We start from the raw sequence: 21726 nt of genomic DNA on the forward strand, positions 1-21726 counted from the left end.
GGGGGGCTGTTTTGTGTTTTTCTGTGGTATCCCGATAATGGGGAAGGGGCGCAGTTTCATAATGACCAACAAACCGTAAATGAAAGTTATTGCAACATAAAAAAAGTGGTAAACGCAACTCTACTTGAGCTTCTGGAATGCAATAAGTCAACGTCAAAATTATTTATTGGGAAGAGACGTATCAAATGCCGTATAGTTTCTGAGTAAATTATTTGTTGTTTCATTAGAATTAACTGTGATTACTCAACTGTAATATACTCAACTTGTTTGATGTTTAAAAATTGACGCAAACACGATACTTGAAGTGGCCTTTAAAAATACTCTTTCCTCTTTTTTATATACTCTGCGTCTTTTATGTCATTATCATTATTATTATTGGTGTTTAGAGTATGACTGATTCTTTTTCTCTGGTATGACAGTTAGCGATTTTAAACTGTAAACATATGTGCAGTTAGTATTTTATAATAGCAACAGATGGGATCTGTAGTCAGTTTTCAGTTGGCCCGTTTTCTATTCGGACCTCAGTTAACCTTTTTTCAATTCATGATATTTATTATTATTACTATTTTTATTCTTCGTGTTACAGCTTGCCTCAACAATTATTTGTTTGTCACTCATTGGCATTCTCTTCTCTTTTTGGTTTGCTGTATTCTAAAGCATCCGACAAAGCCAAGGCCAAGAAGAGACGCTACGTTGACATTCTTTAGAAATGTTGGCACTCTTGTCAGTGTTTTTTTCATGACAAAAAGAAAATCTCTTCGTAAAAATTTGACAAACTGTAAAGGGGTGTTTACACAATAGTCTCCTGTGTGAGAGATTGACAATCCATGCATGCAGGATCTCGGCAAAAACACATTACATTTGGCGATCTAGCATGTTTTCTATCACACATGCACAAAGAAACCCACAAATGCATTTTCATTTATTTATTTTCACACAACACCAATACACCAATGTAGATTCTGTCACACACCTCCACCTCCACTGGCTGTGCACCGCAGTGGCCTTCCTGATGTTTATCAAACCAATGTATGGGTAGTTTTCAGCTCCACTGGTCTGAACATATTATTCCATTTCCCTCTTTCCCACTGTTTAACACACAAATGCATGTTAGACACACACACACACACAGACGACTCTTGCTCCCTCAGTCTCCAGGAGACCAGGAGGGCCTGTGCTCCCTGCAGTAAATCCAAAAGATTGATGTGTCTCCTTGGACAAAATGAGATTGTATGTCATTACAAGACATTATGCTACAGAACCCCCGAGTAACCGAATTAACACCAGCATGTCACAGGAAAGCACACTTTACGTACACACACACACACGCACGTTCACACAACAGATTGTGTCTCCGAGTATTTGAATATACCAGGTTTTTCATGTTTCCCTTCCAAGTGTTGAAATTTCCCCAGTGAACTGAATGTTGTAAACTTGTTAATTTGACATCAGCACTCCCTTGTCGAGTTAACTTCTGCAACTTTGGAAGTCACGATGGAATCGATTGTGGTGGTTGTCTACCTGTGTTCATCTTCAAGACTGACCATTATTTCTTACTTATTTCGGCCCAAGTGGCGAGTCGACAGCAGACAGTGAGGCTCTGATCATTTTGATGGGTGGCTCTCCCAGAAGGGAATTCATTTTGTTGATTAATGTATGCCTCGACTCACATTCACAGGTGTGAAGGTATAAAGTAATATTCAGTGAATATAAATCTGCTTACATAGCTTCTCTCCAACTTACCTTAGTAGAAGCAAACATCATCATTAGAGCCAGCTAATGTATTAATATCAAACTCGAGGCCTGGGGGCCAGTTATGGCCCGCCACATCATTTCATGTGGCCCACAAAGACAAATTTCGCATCGACTTTGTGTCATCACTAAAATGACAAATGTCTTCACTTTTAAAAAAATAGAGACATTGCTAGCAATTTTTATTACCAATCGCCCTTTTAGAATATTTGAAAAATTGTTGCTGGTCTCTGATTTCAATACTAGTAATTCATCAGTTTGTTGCGTTGCCGGTATATAGGATGGCAATTCTCATCACATAAAGACTAAACTCACTTGTCCTTTAAAAATAAAGAAATCAAAACTAAAATGTTTGCCTCTGTCATAGCAGAGACACGGTAAATCACAGCAAATCACTTACTATTGTACTTCTGGTGCCATGGTAACTTATTTTGCAAATAATGTTACCATTCTGTAGTGGACTCATGCAAAAACCACGCTAATCTCAAAAAATGGTGCACAAAACCATTTTTGTCCTGTAACAATGACCTGACTGATCTAATAAAAACAGTCTCGAGGTCTGCCTACAGTCAAAACAAGAAGTTATGAAAACACTCCGAGGTCCCATGTTGACATGAGGTTGTGGTCTCACACACACATCTTGCGCGTGCTCTCAATCTACGAGCCAAAACAACAATCTAGACTTCTGTAGTTGGCAAATGTCTCTAAGGTCATTTCGTGACCTTTTGGCAAATTAACAAGCAGTAGTTTCACTTGGTAGCGTGACGAAATTCACGTGCTAAGGCTTGACCGAATAAACTGTTAGCTATGCTGTAGTTGACATGCACAAAACGCAGAAAGGCAGTTGGCTCAGGATCCGTGCGTGTATACAGATTCAACAAAAGCAAACACCCACATTCTATTATGGGCAACTGTGAGGGAACCTTGTGAATGTTTATTTCTCAGCATTCATACCTTGACTAGAGATAGTTATTGGCAAAATAGAAAACAACTCAGCGGGGCCACATATTTTTATTATCTTATTAACCGCGTGGGTTTTGAACAAGCTTGCATATATTTCTGACGTATTAATGATGACTCTGTTAATGACCTCAATGGTAGGAACACTTTAATGAGTGGCCTTATATGCAAATTCTCCATGCAACAACCAGGCTCATGTCCTCGCGCAAGGATGATTTAAACTGCCAACCATTCTCAATATAATAATAATCCACTTTCCCACCATATGGCTTCATTGTTGCGTATGCAATATTCTTTGACTCCCGACTTTGACTTGCGGTGGCTAACTACTTGCAAAGCATGGCTTTGTTCGCCCATCGAAAGGCAGTTTAAGGTTCTGTTTGCTCATTGACCAACTCTGCCCTATCTCAGCGTGAATAATACATGCACTGAATAACCCTGCTTTACAATTGAAAGACTCGCCGATTTGCCCAGCAGCCTAAGCTTTGTTGCTACCGGTAATTGCATTCTCACACTGGCACGGTGCAAACCCCGTCAGCAGACTAAGACACACGCACACACGGCCCAATTTGTTTATGCATGGAGCAGTTTTCTAATTAATGTGCAAAACCCAAGTGCTTATCATTGAGAAAACCTTTCCCTGCTTAACTGTCTCCAAGTCTGTGTCTTTAAGATGCCGCACAAGGGAGTCCCTCTAAAGGAAACTGCGTGTGTGAGAATGTGTGTGCACATGTCAAGGGAGGTTTACAAATGTATAGAGGAACCACAGGGCTTTCTTTTTCAAGACTTGCAACACAATAGCGCTTTTAACACACACATATACAGACACATTTGTGCACACACGAACCAACCCCAGACACACTAGGGAGGAAGCCCCTCTCATTGTAACACATTGATGAACTACACAGTTGTGCTGCAGCTACCTCGGTGGTTTAATTAGCCAGTAGGAAACAGAAGGGCAATAGTGAGAAACAAAGGATGAAATCAAATTGTTAAGGCGGTAAACAATATACAAGCATTTACTTTTAGTGTCATTATGGAAGTTGACGGTGTTATAGCTTTAAAATTAAAACCGGCTCTCGCTTGGGTCCAAGAAACTTCACTTCATGGCAAGCATGGGTATTTTTATGGGGCATGCTGTGACACCGCTTCTTTGCTCCAAGATTTTTTTTGTGTCAGAGTGCTGACTAGTTGTCGCACATTGTTTGGTGTGATGGGGATGTCGAGTCTGCTAATGCGTTGTGGTGATATTGGACAAATGCCCACCAACAGCGCACTGACAATGTCACATGCACACGTTCGGGGAATTGATACGCACGCACACACACAATTATGCAAACACACACGTACACACACACTGAAGCAAGTAGACCACTGTCTCTTGAGATTAATGTTGGTGTGATCCACTCAGCTGGGCCTGATCACATTAAGATGGATGGACCCCCTGGTGGTGGTGGCTGTGGTGAATGTCTGTGTGTGAGCGTTTGCGGAGTCCCATCTGTCTCTGTTTTCTCCACATCGGGGTTATGTGACCTAGCTGCCATCTTTAGTGCCCTCAACTGGGATAAGCAACGCATAGTGTGGCAGGGATAGACAGATTAAAACACAACTATTTTTCTCCTCAATTTCTTGCCTTTGGTGACATGCCTCTATGCTTGGAGTTTATAGTTCTAAAGGATTATTGATGCATTGATGCGTTAATCTCTTAACTGCTTCCTAGAGTTCTCTTTCAAACAATAAATTAGAAAATTGTGATTTAAATGAACTGTGGATTATGGGTTTTGGTTTATCTTCAGATGGTGGTGATGTTATTAAAATTAATCAAATCAAATGAAGAAACAGTTGCAAGCTAGTATTCTACTCTAGCAGTTGTGGCTCTGAGTTTATTTAACCTTAAATGACTGTAGTACAGTTAATCTCAAATACTGTGTGGGATTCAGAAAGAAGAAAAAAATGAAGAATCGAACAATGGCAACACTTGTGTGAACCAAATATTTTCGTGTCTCTGGGTCCAAGGCCAGTTTATGTGAAGCTGTAGTACAATGCCTGTTATTTTGATTTTTCTCGGTATTAGACTGAATAGTTTTCCCAAAATCCCCATTTACCATCATCCCATTAGTTGGTTCAAATCACAGCCTTTTTCTGCTTATTGATCATTAACTTGTTTTGTCAAGGCAATTTATTCCACTTAAAAATGAATTAGAAAAAAACAGAAATCTTTTCAATTTTTTGTATAAAAGGCACTCAGTGAAACAACAGAGGCTTCTTTCACTGAGAAACTGGGCTGAGGTCAAACATTTGTCACAGTTTGATATTTTAGGGCATTTGGATGAAATGCTATTTTGCCACGCTCCAGCATATTTTATAGCACACCAACAGTTTTTGCACTAAAAAATGTGTTTCATTGTGCCAAATTTATTATCTGACTTAAATCGATGAAATCCGTAATAAAAAAATTTGTGTAGTCCACCAAGTAAGTGCTTCATTGTAAATAAACATACAGTAATCTTTGTGTTATTTCAACATCCATTCACAAGACACAGGTGGTCCTTATACGGTGCACTTAAAAATATTTCGTGAGCCTTGTACTCCCAAAAGTATGGAAGATTTTTGAGGCATAACTAACCACTACAAAGACTGCTCTTTCATTTGTTAGATAATGGACCTAATCCTCTCTCTACCTACTTGTTCAGGTGCCTGAATGCATGTACCTATTGCAAGACAAAGCATGCCAGAGGAGACCTAGCCAGCTATCCCATAGAAGAGCTGCTTGAAAGAGCTCGACAGTCTTTCCAAGGTGAGTTACATATTTCTCACATATTTTCACATTGGTAATTGTTGATTTCAGTTCGCGTGTGGCCCTCCTATCATGCGGCAAAGGTTTTACTAACACATGTTTTTTTTTTTGTTCTTGCTTTGTGGGTCCATCCATTTGGCTTGATTTGATGCCAGATGAACAGCTGCTGTGCCCTGGCATCTGTTTCTTAAGTGTAGACTCCCAGCTTCCCTGCCGCACAGCAGGCGATGGCTCAAAAAGACCCCCAGGCGGGTCAGTCAAGGGCAAATCTACCTATTGACATTACAGATCCTGATTTTAGTGGATTATTGTGAACAGTAGCTACAATGCCTAGTCAATCTGGCTTTTGCATATAAAGCTTTTTTTTTTTTTTTTTTTTGGAAGATTTACCACAATTATGGTACACAGGATTTTCTTGGGGGGGGGGGGAGGCAGTACTGTATTTGGTCAGAGGTAACAGATGTAACGATCTGGCTCAGCTCTAGTTCATTCCGATGTTTGATGGAGGTCAGGCCTTTACGTGCACAAGTCACAGAAAACATGCTTGATTATGGCTTGACTCTTAGCCATTGACAAATGGATCCACAAAATTGGAAATATAAGATTCAGCTATAACTAAGGAGCATGCCCCAACTCTTGATTGATTCATTGATTAAATGGTTATCCAGCCATCTGTCCGGCCGTCTCTCCGACGAACCACCCAATCAATCCATCCATCCATCCATCCGCCCGTCTGTCCATTCATCCACCCATCCATCCACTCAAAGTGCTTATTCTGTGGAGTGTGGAAGGAGCCTGAACCCTATCCCAAGTGTCCTTATTGAATGATGACATGTCAAGAACAAGAACTGTTCTCACTCAAATTGATACAAATGAGCAGTGAGAAGGCATGTTTTTGCTCTACGGGAGGAAGCCATGTACTGTACTGTGAACGACTAGCACAAGCAGAACACGCAAACTCTGCATATAATGGCCGCAACCCCTATTGGAACTTGAGACCTTTTTGCAGCCAACTACAGTATCCAGAACTCTTTCAAACAACTGCATGCACAATATTGCCCGGGGGTGGCCATTCAAGGGCGAATTCACCAGCTGGCGAGGCCTTGGTGTTGGCGTGTGCGTGCATTCATATAAGATAGAAGACACTGCTGGTTGAAGATCTCGTGCCCTTTTCACTTTTTGCACAGTTGAGAGATACATGTAGCATTCTGGAAACTGTTTTTTAAGACCAAATGTTCACTTTTGTAGATGATCTTACAAATACTATTTTGTATTACAGTGTAATATAACATGTTCAAATTCAAGAGAAACACGTTTCATAAAACACTAGGCAGGAAGCTTAGTTTGTCGGTGAGATTATGTATGACTGATCCGTTATAACAGGAAACATGATAGCAAGAGGCGGTTGTTGTTTTCAAAATACAAAAAGAGGAAGCTGAAGGTTGTGGCCCCCTTTAAAAAAACAGTGGATGTACCACAAACAAGATGTTTTTTTTTTTAATTTTATTTTAATGAGACTTTTAGGTCCACAACATACAATCCTCATAATTCATGTTTAAAACCAAACATGAGATCACACTTAAAGGTTTCCTTTCATCCATGTGTCTCTGAAAATGGATTTAATTCTTTGCAACATGATCATTTCACGCAAACATACTACAGACTGGCAAGTGTGATAAGCAGGTTTCTTTTTGGGCATAATTGCTCCTTGCACCCTTCAGCCATCTAATCAAAATGCTTCGAAATCTCTTTTTATTAAACATATCATGCACCACATTTATAAACCGAAGACCCTTTGTTCAGTTTGAAATTATATCATTGTTCAATGAAATGCCCCCTCTTTTTGCTTTGACTCTCACTTTAATTGCTATTCGTTTTCTTTTTTGAACCAAATCGAAATAACCATAATAAAACCCACAGTTGGATTTGCTATTTGATGGCGAATAGGAAAATGTAACAAGCAAATACGAATAGTATTTCTCATTGACCAGTCAGCCAGCTTTGGGAGTTGATTGGTTCATCTTGGGTAACTTTGAAAGGATTTATGAAATTTATTCAAATGTAATTTGAGGTAAATAACCCTCTTTCCATGTGAAAGCCTTCAGCAATTCAATACCAACACTGTTTGCTTACCAACTCAATTTGCTAAATAGTCCATTAGCCGAGGTGAGGTTTTTTTTTGCATGTACAGTCGATTGGATTTCATTTGTAGCCCATTATTATTATTATTTACGTTAGGCATTACATTAATTAAAATCCCTGAGCAACTACTGTTTTTGGGATATAATTTTACAAATACCTTAAGAGTTCCTTCAGTTAGAATGGCCAAAGCTGTTTCACCTACGAGTGAATTTAATTTTATTGGGATACTTTGGCTTTTGTCTTCGCATTTGAAAACTATCAGGCGGATGTCTCAACTACAGCACAGCATGACCCTTCATAGACACAACAGCTATCACTCCTGCATGACACATCTCATTAGTGTGTGACATGCGTCCTAAAAATCACGACACCACTTGTGTTTCGAGCCAGTGTCACAATGCCATGACTTGCTAGCACCCAATATCTAAAACCTTCCGTTTGAGTCTTTAATTATTGGCGTATTTTTACTGTATTTTGTTTCCATTTTGTTTTGATTCCCAATCTTTCTAATGGGTCAAATAAATTGTGAACCAATCAAAGGTCCACAAAGGCCTTTGCTGTCCAGTGACAACCAATGCCCAATGTGCCTACGTTTGATATTCCTTACTATGTCATTTCCACATGACTGAATGATCAGTTTCAAACAGCAAGAATGACACATTCATTCCATTGGCATCAGCTGGATGGCATTTGACAGATCGCCTCCGATAGATATGTGGGCAAGCTCACTGCTTAGCTGCAACATCTGTGACAGGTGTCAGCTCTTGTTTACCTCCGCCGCTGCTGTAACGTGACACTTGGGCAGACAGGGCTGCCAAGGTTTGCCAGGAACAATCCAGCATGGGTCAGTGGTTCCACCAGTTTTATTGGTAGCGCTGAGTTTTTGATTAGTGGAGTAACCCCCCTGAAGTACACAAGGGTTATTTACCCTGTGAGTAGATCCAGTCATGCCGTGGTTAAGGCTGAAAAGAGTGCCGGATTCATAGCACGCATAGCTTTATTTTTACCTTATTCACTGCCATTGACAGCTATAGACGTCAAAGACACGTTTTAACTGTGCTGGCAGTGAATGAGTTAATATCAAACTCTATAGAATGAGCATATGGGTGCAGTTCTGACAAATTTGTCTTGTATTGATGTGTAGATGACAGATTGGAACAATTTAAATATTGACACAGCAGCTGCATTGATCGTGGTTGAGTCACCACTATGTACGGCCTGTTTGAAATAACATGGAAATCTGCTGCGCTTGCTAAATACATTCTGGCCAAAGTCGTTATCCTCTGGTACAGCTCTCATGGATGAGCTAAAATTGATTTCTGGATAGAAGTGCTTGCAGACTGAGAAGCTGTTATTTTTAAGCAGGAAAGTCTCCCCATGTGTGCTCGGCCACGCTCAGATATATCGTTTGGGCTCCAGCAACAGTTTTTCATTATGTGGCTCTTGTACAGCCACTGAATTCTCAACCACACACTCAGAGCAGAGTTCACATGTATGCCACCCCGACTTGTAGAAACATTTCCTGACTTCTTTCTTTGCAAATCTTTGCAGCTTGATGTATTCAGAATAGAGACAATAGTGCACTTGGAGGAAATTCTTTCTCGAAAGAATAGAATCGGTTATGGGGAGTCCCAGACAAAAATGGTTAAAGATTCCAATTGGAGATTGACATATTATTGGATAAATTGAAAGTTGAGATTGCAACGAGTTTGTGGAATTGAATGTTGATCAACATGCATATACAACACGTTACGTATAAATAAATGCACTACTTCACTTTATCCAGCAGAGACTTAGTTGATCAAGTCACGACTTTTGCGTTCTAAAGAGCAAAATGTTCTATACAAGAACGATGACATCATCAATGGGAAGTTGACTTCCATGCAGACTTCCTCTGTGGCACAACTATTCCCAGCATTCTACTCGGTAGCACATGGGCATCGAGAGAGATTGTCATACCATTAAAACTTTGATTTAAAAAGTGACAATGAATTGATAAATTGGGGATGACCACTTGAAGAAAAAGAGTCAAATGCTCATCTGTAATTTGAAAATTCTGGAAGACCTGAATTAAAAGCTTCACATGAAGTCCTGCATGGAATCTCTAACTAATATTTTTCCCATTTATATTTCCTTTGTATTTGTGCACTCACATCCACACACAGCAGAACAACTCAACCCAATCTTAACTGTGTTTTAAAACGTTGTGTCCTCTCTCAAACTGTTTTCACAATACGCTGCGTCCAAACATTTGTCCCTACCATGATAGAAAGCCATACACACTTTACCCGGGCACTCTCTTGAGGCCCGATTTGGACACACGGCTGCAGTCTCACCTCTACCACAGCGTATTATGCATGGCCATGGTGCTTAATGTGTGTGCGTTTGTGTGTGTTTGTGAGTGTGTATGGTTAGTGGATTGTTAGTGCTAGAGCAAGGTGACATTTATTTTTTACTCCTCTGCTTTTGTTTACACAGTTTCATTTTAAAGTTCAGCCAAAGTATCGTTGTATTTGATTTGTTTCTCTCTGGATTCTTCTTTGACCACCTTTCAATCGTTCCATAGGCTGGACAAAAAGGCAACAGAGGGTGGTGTTTGCGCGCGTGGCTTTGTGTGTCTGTGTGTGTGTGCGTGTCCTAGTGTGTGCATGTAGTGTGTTGTCCTGTGATTAAGTGCCAAGCTGGCAGCAGAGTGGAGTGAATAGGGGGCCCCTTTCACACAAAGAGAGCAAGGGATCGAGACAACACACACTTGCACACTTTGGCCCATGCCAGACTGCAGGCCACCAACTGCACACCTGGCATGCTACTATTATGTCACCAGTGTGTGCTTGTGTATTTGTGCATATGCAATGTGTGTGAGTGTTATTGTGTGAGTGAAGCAGACGCCATCTGCTCTGTCCTCTGTGAACTTGTGTCCACACCTTTTTTTCTTTCCCCTGTCCTTTTTCCATCGTATTACGTTGTTCATGGTCCACCTTCCTTTTAAACAACTTAGTTTTTTCATATCTTTTCCAAAAGTGTAACTACAATATAGCTTTTTTTAAGTACTGTAATTAGATAAACTATCTTGTGAATTTCTCACTTCTTTTTAAAATTAATGACATTTTTTTTTATCAATTTTCTCGGCTTTTTATTGTCTGTCCTTCTAAAATAAGGGAGGGCATTGAGGCTGACTCCTCTGTGGGGGAGGGGAGAGCAGTTGCACATTCAGTCAATAGGTGGCAGTCCAACACTTACGTTTAAACTCAGACCATGTGCCCAACCACCAAATGTACACGCTTCGGAAGAGTCGGTTTGTGCCTGTTAAAATGTTTAACTCCTCTCAATCCTCTCACTCATATTTGGCTCGCCCCCACGATAGCACCACTGTGCATTTCCTATTCGCAAGATGTTAGGCATACAATTGTGTTCAGATTTATATGGGATATCAATTTACTGCCAGTTTTCCTGTTGTTGTCAGTTTAAGCCCCAAACGGGTTTAAAAAGAGTAATTGGATATCTGTCTTGATTTTGCAGATTATTTGAGTTTATTTTGCATTTAGATGTTAAAAATAATAAAAAAAATGTTTCATGGCTATAGTGTAAGACTGTAAGTCATCAAATTGCATAAGATTGTCACTTGATTACGTCATGATAATGACAATGTACTGTCGCAAAGTCAATTGATGCGCAAAAACATACGCACACACTAAGTTTTGCACTGTATTGAATTCCGTAATAATGATTTCTATATTTCATGCCACAATTTATTTTCCTTTCCTCTTTGCCAGAACGCCCTTCTGCACTGCTTCACGGTCTTTCAGGCTTTATTCCCTTCATGTCACAAGATCGCCAATGTAATTTAATCTGCAATTTGAAATTTTATTCTCTTTTCAGCTTAGCTTTTTTTCCTCCCTTTTAGCTTTTTTTCCTCTCCCCTCCCTTTTGTCAGATGGTTTTATGTCCTCGGGCAACACAAGGAAGTTTTACACTCTGCCTTGACTGGTTCGTATACAGTCACTCTCCTATTGAAGATAAGAGACTACGCGACTACAAGGTTGTTTCCATAAACCCATTGAGTCACACATGAGTGAAAACAAAAATGTACAAATGGCTCAAGTCCTCAACTTTGTGTGTGCTTTGAAGTTGAGACCTGCAGTTTGGCAGGCTGAAGAAGGGGAGATTAATTGGCCTGTTTAATCTACACAAGCCGTTGTCTGAACCCTTTCAGCCTTTTGGTCGTGTGTCACTAACCAAATCCTGATTGATACCTACGAGTTCTGCTCTGTGGCACATATATGTCCTTTGCATTTCTCAAATGCTTCAGATCAGAGGAGGTAGCTGATAGAAAGCATTCATCTTCAGACATTCACACAGAGAATTATTATTTGTCATTTTTCGGACTGCACTAATCAAAGTTGAAGTGCTTTAAAGAGGCAAAGTAGTCAAAAGCAGTGCAGTCATTGCCAGCAGGCACATAAACGACTCATTAAAGACTCACTAATTAAAAGAAGTTAATAGGTTGTAGCATTCAAAGAAATAACACATCTAAAGAAATACTGGGCTGCCTGGCTTTAATAATTATTGTTTCAATATATTTTGGGGTTATTTTCTGACTGTGCAAACCAATATAAAAAAAAAAGAGGGCATTCCAAAATTTTGGGTACAACTCAGCGATTACTACTTCTTGAGACTAGTGCACTGGGCAGTTGATAATAAAGAGATTGATTTGTTTTTGCAGAGTAACATCATTCATTAAAAAAAAAAAAAAACTGGGACTATTTGATAAAGGAATGTGGGTAATTGGATGCTAACTTTAGCCTGAGTGATAACAGGGTAGTGGATTTGTCTTTCTCCTGGAACAATGCTTGTAAGAATTCAAATTCAGTGGAGCCGTTTGAAATCCACCGAAATTTGGGGTTGAAACTAAGCGCTAAAAATGTAGAGATGCCGCTCTGATTATTCAATACTGTCAAAGTGTCCTTGAGAAAAACATCATCCCCACGTTCTAGCTCTAAAGCTGCAGCCGCTTTCACTCTGACATCTCCTGATTAATTGACATATTCTGTGTTGTACACTGGAAACTGAGTCCTTTTTTTATGTGCCCGGCATTCCCTCATCCCGACATCTGACACACCCACCGCCCCTAACCTGGAATTTTTATTGAATTATTTTCCAGCCCAAGTGTTAACATTGGTAAAAGAAACCTCACCCTAATGCTGTAGTGACGGCAATGCTCTACTTGAAAGAGATTGGCTAAAATACCCTAAGAGAACAATAAAGATGTAACCAAAGTGTTGAAAACCAAACGTGTTGGCAAATAAAATGTCAACACGTGAGCAGTGGCTGGGCAGTGTTTCATGCTGACATGTTCATATGAAATGTTTGTGACAAAGGAATTCAGATAATATGGTTTTGGTCAATTGGGACATTATGCAACTTGTCCCACTTTGCCGATGTTTCTCTTTCCCTGCCTGAAACCATTCAGTCACTTCACTCCCACATTACACACAGTAATGATTCGATCCTCATGTGTTCCGTGTTTCTTTTTGCCTCTTTGCGCTGTCCCTGTTGATCATTACTGTCTCCCCTTTTGATCCTCCCTCACATTCCGTCTCTTAAGCATTCTCGGTTCTCTGTTTTGGTTCAAATCACACCGCTGTTAGCAGTGCCTAGTGTCTTTGATCAACAAGTGAATTTTGTGTGATCGCTCTGCCTTAAATGTCTGATGCTCTGCCACGACTGGCTTATCTGCAACGAAGCAGAGCGATTAAAACTGTACTTTGGAAATATAGTTCATCGCATTCTACCAGGCGGTTTTCTCATCAGCAAATCCCATACTGCAACATGAATAGGAGGTGCCAGAAGCAGAATGATGATATTGTCATTGCGGGATTAGAAACTGCAGTAGTATTTCCCTAAAGGGACCTTAGTGTGGAACCATTGTGTTATGTTTTAAGTGTAAGGCTTAGCTTTCGGAATTATTTTAAAGTTTGGAATTAAAAACAGGAGTCACATCACTTGGACATTGGACTGTTTGCACACATTTGACATTTACTCTAGTGGAGCAGTAAAAATAAGACATATATTTATATCAAAATGCATGATAACAAAGGCTCACTTGTACGGATACAGATGAAACCCATTTGTTTGCTTCAGGATTCAGAGTTGATGTCTTCAAGCATTTCATAGAGATGACTTTGGTTTGTGCTTCCGTTATCACTGCAACACTCTGGTCCCCTTGTGAGTGTGTATGCATTCTTGCGTGTTTGTGTGTGCCCTCCCCATGATGTATATTTTGATATCATCTAGGGGATTTTTTTCACACTCCCTGCAGGAATCAGTTCTCACAGAGTGGGCCACCCATGGCCACAGCCCTGAGCCCCTAGTGGTGGGTGTCACGAATGGGCTACGGGGGGGGACAGCTTTTGCACTCACTCATACCCACAAAGACAATTGCTCCGAGAAATGTTTGGAAATGCTACATAGTGCAAACTGTTGCATATGTCCTCCAGTAATCTTCCCTTCCACTCTTTTAACTCTCTTGCTCTCTTTGGTTGCTTCAGGTTGCAAATGGCTTCATTGCCCTTGCCTGACTGGTAGTAAGTGTGTAAATGTTTCTTCCACTACTCAAACAACTTACTATTTCATAAAATGTTAAGGAACCATTTGAAAGAGGGATCATCAAAATGCAATATTTTTGTGGAGCAGCAGATGACAAACAAACAAATACATGAATAAATAAAATGAATGAATGAACGAATGAATGAATAAATAAAGCGATAACAATAATAAAAGAAAACATTATTAATGGAAAATGAGAAACATTTAGAACGTTTTGGGGGCTTCAAAGTTGGGTACATGTCTGTACATGTCAGGACATGTTTGGACAGGAATCTGTGTCAGCCTGCCCTGCAGTCTGATCAGCTTGTGTTGAAGTCTGTGCAACACTGTTGCGAGTTACAGTTTCTGATGATTTTATTTTTTTTTTGTGTGAAGGTAACGTTGCATTTATTTTTTTTTTTCTGTTCACGAGTGAATCTGCACAAATGGGTTCTTGGCACTTTTTGGCATCTGCTGCCCTCCAAACGTAATGGAACACTGAGCCTATTTGGTTGACTGAAGACATTTGGATTTGATATTAAAATATATGGGATGACATACAGCCTTTATATAAACATTGCATATGAACTTGATATACAACATAAAATTATTGTTTTTTTAATTAAATTTTAACAATTTGGTTAGCAAAATGATGGGCACATATTGACTCAAAAACAAGTAGCATTTAGTTTCAAATCCTTTGCTTGAATAACTGCATCATCACGATGCTTTTTCATTTTATGGCTAGTGCGACTTGTACTCCGGAGCAATTTATAGTCCGGAAAATTACGGTAATTTTTGTTTAATTATAAAACATTTTAGTTAATTTTCAGTTTCAAAAAACAAATGTTTAGAGCAAAAAGCGAATATTTTTTTCTCTCAGGTTCACAGTTGTTTTTTTCTTTGTGAGAAACTGGTTCTTCCTGAAACCTCATTCTTTGTGTCACATTAAATTGTAACTTCTTCAACTTTTAAGATGTTAATGTGGGCACACATTTGTGCAAATTGTAACAATGTATGCCTAAGAGAGACCAGAAATGAAAATCATGTGCTGCAATTACTTTCTGCAATTTAGCGTAATTTTGCTGCATGCGTGTTTATGCTTTCACATTTGGGACTGTGCTGACATGACTGGCTTGCTCTCAACCACCAGTAAATGTCACTTCAGGTTTTCGGCTGAAGAAGCTGTTGAGTGTTTTTGCCTGACAAGATGGCCTCTCCTGGCATCTGTCATGCCAGAGAAAAGCCTTCTCTTTGATTCCCTCTGACCCCCATTGCGTGTGTAGGTTAGGAGGAAAACTCTCCCATGCTGATGAAGTGTGTGAACGAACGTGTTTGTGTTTTTGTGTGTGTGTGTGCGGGCACACTCTTTAGTTGTCTCTGTGGGGATCCCTCAGAATTACCTACTCTCGAATAAAAAGTAATCTTACTTTATAGTTTATTGCACGACCTGGAAACATGGCAGCTGTCAATCATAAGCCTTGACGTGGGGACGTTTGTGTTGTGAGCGGACCATTTTTGTCGTTATTGCCGTCATTATTGTTGACACGGCAGTTGTGCCCATGGTTCCCTCATCCTCCCCCCTGGCTGCTTAACTCTATCTTGTTTTCGCTCTTTTTATCTGTTGTCTGTCTCTTCACGCTCTCTCCATCTCAAAGCAAGGCAAGTTGCCCCACAGAGGGAGTTTTCCCTTGCATCCGTCGCCAAGTGCTTGGTCATGTCAGGTTCTGTTTATTTTCTTGCATATGAATATATAAACAGCAACTCTTCTGTTTGTGTGCTTCTGATAATACTGTTTCGAGCAATATTAAACTTGCGCAACAACCCTTATCCATTAAGTCATTAGCCCTGGGCAATAATAAAGAATGTAATGCGTGTTTAAAAAAATACTTAGATTTACATACACATTATATTTACATGATTAAATTTATGTAAATATCAATCCTCCAAATTAACATGTGCACACTGTTGTCATGAATGCAGTTTTTATAATTTAATGCAGTTATACAAGCCACATTGTTGTAGTGACCAATGAGAGAAAAAACACACAAGGTTGCAAGTGAACTTCATCAGAGTTTGCCACAGTAACTCATTTTACATACTCACAGACACACGCCGACTAAGCGAATTAACAAACACAAACATGATGCCTCCGGTGGTCATGAATAAATTAGCATAAATACTGACCAAACGTATTATTATTTATCAAATTAGTCTCTGTACAAGCTCACAGGCCAGTGCGCACACACAGCCTTACACAATATGAACAGAAATTAGGTCGACCGCCTTGAATTAAAGTTAAACCTTATTACGTCTGATTAATCATAATAGCAAGTGTGTGTGTGTGTGTCTGTTGCCTTGACTTCTTTGACAGCAGATATGAACTATTACAACCTCAATAGCTTTTTAATAGGAAGTCATTTCCATATGTTGTGTGAGTGTGGGTGTGTACGTGGTTGCTCCCAGTGGCTTCCTGTTCTCTGAGCTCTGTGAACCGAGATGTGATCTGCCCCCTACAGCTTCCTTTGACTCTTAGACCCTCTGACACTCGGTGTGTCAGCCTCTCCATCTTCTTATCCATGAGCCCTGTCGACATTCCCCCCCCCCCCCCCCCCCCCCCCTTGGCTTCAATTCATGCGCTTTTAATGACGCATTGTACATGTTCATTATCCTGATAGACTGACATTGGGGTCAAGTGTGCATGATTCCTGTATGATGGATAACCCTTTCTATAGACTTTGTAATTTACAGTTACGTACAAGAGAAAATAATGACTCAAATGTTTTAATTAGCCTGGGAAGAAAGTACTGATTAAAAAGGTTGTTTAGGGCTTCTTTTAATCTTGTAAACTTCAGCAAGGCTCTAAAACCACGCTAGACTCAATTTGGTGTTTGTGCGTTCAATCACTTTGTCATCTGAGCTAGCTTTTCTGTTGTTTTGGGCAGCTTCCCTTACTGGTGTGCAAACAAAATATACAGGGGTGGAAGTGTGCTGATTGCTGAAAAGCATCTCCTACGCACATGTACACAAACGCATAACATATGTTCAAACTATGCATACATTAGATTTTTAAAATTTGGATACTCCATGGATTGTTCCAACAGTTATTATTTTTTTTTTTTTTAGTCTTTGGTGGCTTCACTGTAATATCATCTTTCTGCTGGACATTTGTTATAATGCAAAAAAAGGTAACTGGTTATCTTTGCACCCATTATGTGTGGTATTAACATGAATCAAGGGCTTAACATAGGCCACAATTAGTCTCTTCCTTCAATTCTGATGAAGGCCCGTGTTGAAGTTCATAGATTAAATGCCATTTTATAGAAAACTGAGATTTCCTAATATCTAATATTACCTTTTGTGCTTCTGGTCCATTAAATAACATTAAAAAAGGGTATCTGCCACTGCATGTTTAAGGTGAAAAAAGTCCAATCCCCTTGCAAATGTAATCTCTTTCCACCCAAATCTAGATCAATGAACAATTGGGAATTTACCCAACTATTCTTCTCTGTCCATCACCTCAGAATTTCTCCACTCCCAAGTTCACAGCAAATACTCATAGCTTGGAGCACTTCTGTCAAGAGCTGTACTTGTCCCTACAGATCCACTTTCCTCTTATGTTGCCGTCCATCTGCTTGGGAAAACTTCACAAGATACTTACTTCTGTCTTGACGCACTCAGAGAAAAGATGAAAGGGAGGATGTAACATCTCTTCCAGTCGACCCTATACGTTCATATACACACCCGCAAATATAAGTATATCCACCAGCACACACACATGCACAAACGTACAACTGAGAGCCCCTTTGCCAATTACTTCTGATATAGCCATACAATATGTCTGACCCATATATTATATGGCACATTTTCCCCTCACATACATTGCATGCAACGAGCATGCTCACAAACACACCAGTAGAAGCTTTGATGTATCCAGGCACTTTATCTCATGTGCAGAAGGTCATGCCTGTAGTTTGGAAACTCTGGGAAAGTAGGTTAAAGCTGACACGTGTTGTTTAAAGGATTGTGTTGGCTTTTCATTAAACCTGCTCACATCCATGCAGATGTGTGTGCGTGTGTGTCCATTTGTGTACGTGCATACATGCATCTTTTTTAATGTAAACATGCCTGAGAGGGGATATTTGCATAATACAAAGTGCGTGTTGGTTTAATCCACAAGGATGATGCTACCTACCAGGCTGCCCACGCTCCACATCAACACTTGTTACTCTAAATTAAGCCGTTTACTTATGCCCGCTGAACTCTGTCTGTGTGGAATTTTTTCATGCGTGTTTGAATGTATGGAAATAGCAGTGGCATAGGACTAATCACGTCTATGTTTATCCTTTTATATGAAGCTTCATTATATGTATGCAAAGGCTACTGCATACTATCCTTGAAATGTATTTTTTAAATCTATTTTAATAGAGGAAGCAAACTGTGTAAGAATACAGTTACAAACCAACAATAAGTAGTTCTCTTCTTAAATGGCATCAAGTTCAGGCTGATTTGTGGTCCAAACAGTAATGATATAGCATCAAATAATTAGGGAAAATTGATTGATCATATGTTGGGATGAAGTTATGTCACAAGAATTATATTGATGTCAGGCAGCCGCACATAAATCAAAAAGCACTTGTGCATACAGTACAGTTAATATTGACAATGACAAATGGTCACTGCTGTAGCATGCACACTGTCAGACGTACTCTTCCTTTCAGTTGCTCGACTTGCTGTTGTTGACATCTGGCGTCAAATTAGTCTCTTTCCCGAAGTGGGTGGAGAGGTTTACTGCAAAAGCACAAGACAGCCATGGGGGGGGCTTGACTGTTGGATGGGGGTGGGACCAAAGTAATTTAAGGTCATACAGGCCTTTAAGTCATGGCAGCATAGTGCAAGAATTATTGCCTGCTTATGTATGAGATGTGTGTTCTCTTTGTATGTGATTACAAAAATGAATCATATAATTACAAAATTCCTTGTCCATATTCATGTTGGTGTCTCTGACCAGTAGCTACTGCAAATAGACATTTTCCCTTTCTCTTAGTACATCAGAATTTGTACAATTGAACATCCCAAATGCCGTGATCATAACCATGGAACGTTATCTGCCTGAATCCCCTTCATAGTGATATTCATGAACAATTATTCCCTTCTTTAAGTTCACTTTCCATGTTCTTGTTATTTATTGTGATGAGAAGCTATAGATCTGAACATAACACAACGGTCCATGCTATTGACACGGTATTCTTTCTTTAGATTTGTGTTGTTTCTTTGTGAATTGCTGTGCGTTAACAAGCTGAATATACACTTGGGGGAGCGTATCGATCCTTGTGCTATGTTTATCCTCTTCTCTCTTTGTGCCAGGCAGATGTGTGTTTGTGCATATTTATATTCTGTCTAATTATCATCTCCATGGGAATCGACTCGGAGAGTTGACTCAGGTCAAATCGAGGGAAACGAGTTGCGGTTGAGGATTATTTAAATCATTTAAAAAGGAGTGTTCACTGAGTGGTGCATATGCCACCTATTTAAAATGGTTTCAGTAAAAATAAAAATCCAAAACTAACCTGGGCCGTTCTTGGTATGTTTGACCTCCATATCCTTTCCATTTAAAATGCTTCAAACTACAGATACCAGATGAAGAACATACTGTACAAGCTGTTAGATGACTTAAGCTAATATTCTCAAAGGGATCTATCCAAGCTGTTATTGCTCTTCATGAGGTCATGCACTTTCTTACTGGTTGCGTGAGTGCTAATGTTTATTAGATTATAGATTATAATTTACATGAAGCTGATCCTGTTAGACTGTATCAAATCCTTGTTTTCCATGACACAAAGAAACACACAGCGAAGCATTTTTTTTAAGCCCTTGTGATGTGTGATGAGGGCATGAGTGTTTTAAGTGTAAACATTTACCAGCGTGTAGACCACAGATTTGTTTGTATGGACAGTCCACTGATAGAAACCTAAAAGAAATGATCGAAACATTTTTTCTTTTCCTCTTCTACTGTCAAGCTCACTCACATGCTGCATACTGCATGCTTTGTAACATTTAAAGTTATTGGTTGATTTGTGACTGGGAAAATTGCAGTTTAATGAGATCATTTTCATGCTCATGTAATTTACAATCTGTTAAAAACTTCTAAGCCAGTGGCAGTATCCAGTTGATCCTTCTGAAAAAATATGACCTTTAATAGATCAAATAAATATTACAAGAAAATTAAGCATATGGAAGAGGAAGTAACCTGTGGAAAAGCAAATTATTCTCCAATGTATAATAATGACAATTCTCTTTACAGAAATGCCAACAACCTTTACGTGTTCTTTTTTTTATTTTTTTTTATTGGCATTCAATATGTTAATTGTTGACAGACTATATAGCCGTTTAATGTGTGTATGTATGTTCAGATCATGCTTTTTAATTTGATTAGGTTTTACAGGTGTGCTTACATGATTTCATGCTGTTTGTATGCTATAGGTATGGGTGGTCACAGCTTCAGGCCTCTGCACAGCTGTTTCCTCTGGTACTGTGTATTATTCTTTGTGTCTGTACTTCTCTTTGGCAGCTAAGACTGCTCATACCCTAAACAAAGTGGGTCCTGCTCTTTAGCCCACATAAGTTACCGCCAGTCCCTTGTCTCCTTTCATCTTCCGTTGTTTTGCGGTCCTTACGAGGCTGTGCCAAAGTTAACTGAATGGCAATTGTGTGCAGGAAAAGTTCTTCTGCCTTGGCCCCTGTTTACATTTGTTGAGTTACGGAAAAAAAATGGTTAGGCTTGAGGGTTTTGTTTCATGAACATGCACAGGTTTGCAGCAACATTTTGACCACAATTCAAAAGTTGTATGACATTCAGACTTTTGCAGCAAAGTCTACTTTTACCTCTCCGCTTTTTAGTGTGGTTTGCATGGCATACTATCCATCAATTAGTTTTAAAGTGAGATTGCCACCACTGGTTTTCATGCATTTGCCCATTACCACCATTTCAGGTAATCAAAGTGCTTTGAGATTGTTGACATGGGTTCATTTTCATTACAACTATTGTTTTCATGTAAAGATTCTTAGTTTACCATTTTGTAGTTCTTGTAGTAAACCCCAGGAGGTTGAATGCAAGATAAAGTTAATTTTAATTCAGGATGTCATATTTTCCATTAATATGCCTTAGCAATGGAATTTCTGATACAATTTGTGGCCCCTCATTTTGCTGCACATATTGAAAGCAGAGGAAACAGCTGTGTATGTTTTAGTGCACAGATGAGGGAGACCAAGCTAACATTTCCGACTCATGGCTCACATCTTTTGCCAGCGGTAACCCGATTGACGTGATAATACAAACAAGCCTACTGATCAAGCAGAGGCTGCAATCAACTGGGCAGGTCATCGGGTGTATTGGGACCCCTGCGATGTGGCCTCTTTCCCGAAAACATAATTAGCAGAGGACCATGAACATTTTAATATCAGACAATAATATCCAGGCTTAATGGCTT

General features: G+C 39.5%; 1 protein-coding gene across 4 annotated transcripts in view; it reads left to right on the top strand.

The window, feature by feature from the left end:
- The window catches only part of cdkal1 (CDK5 regulatory subunit associated protein 1-like 1), a 129592-nt gene that overhangs the window by 49047 nt on the left and 58819 nt on the right, over positions 1-21726 (top strand). For all 4 annotated transcript variants that reach the window (XM_061289303.1, XM_061289302.1, XM_061289305.1 and 1 more), the window contains one exon: positions 5406-5509. In XM_061289303.1, the coding sequence (XP_061145287.1) occupies positions 5406-5509 (104 nt within the window). The remainder of the gene's footprint in view (positions 1-5405; positions 5510-21726) is intronic.

This window comes from Syngnathus typhle, linkage group LG10 (assembly GCF_033458585.1).
Source record: "Syngnathus typhle isolate RoL2023-S1 ecotype Sweden linkage group LG10, RoL_Styp_1.0, whole genome shotgun sequence".
In the NCBI taxonomy this organism is placed as follows: domain Eukaryota; kingdom Metazoa; phylum Chordata; class Actinopteri; order Syngnathiformes; family Syngnathidae; genus Syngnathus; species Syngnathus typhle.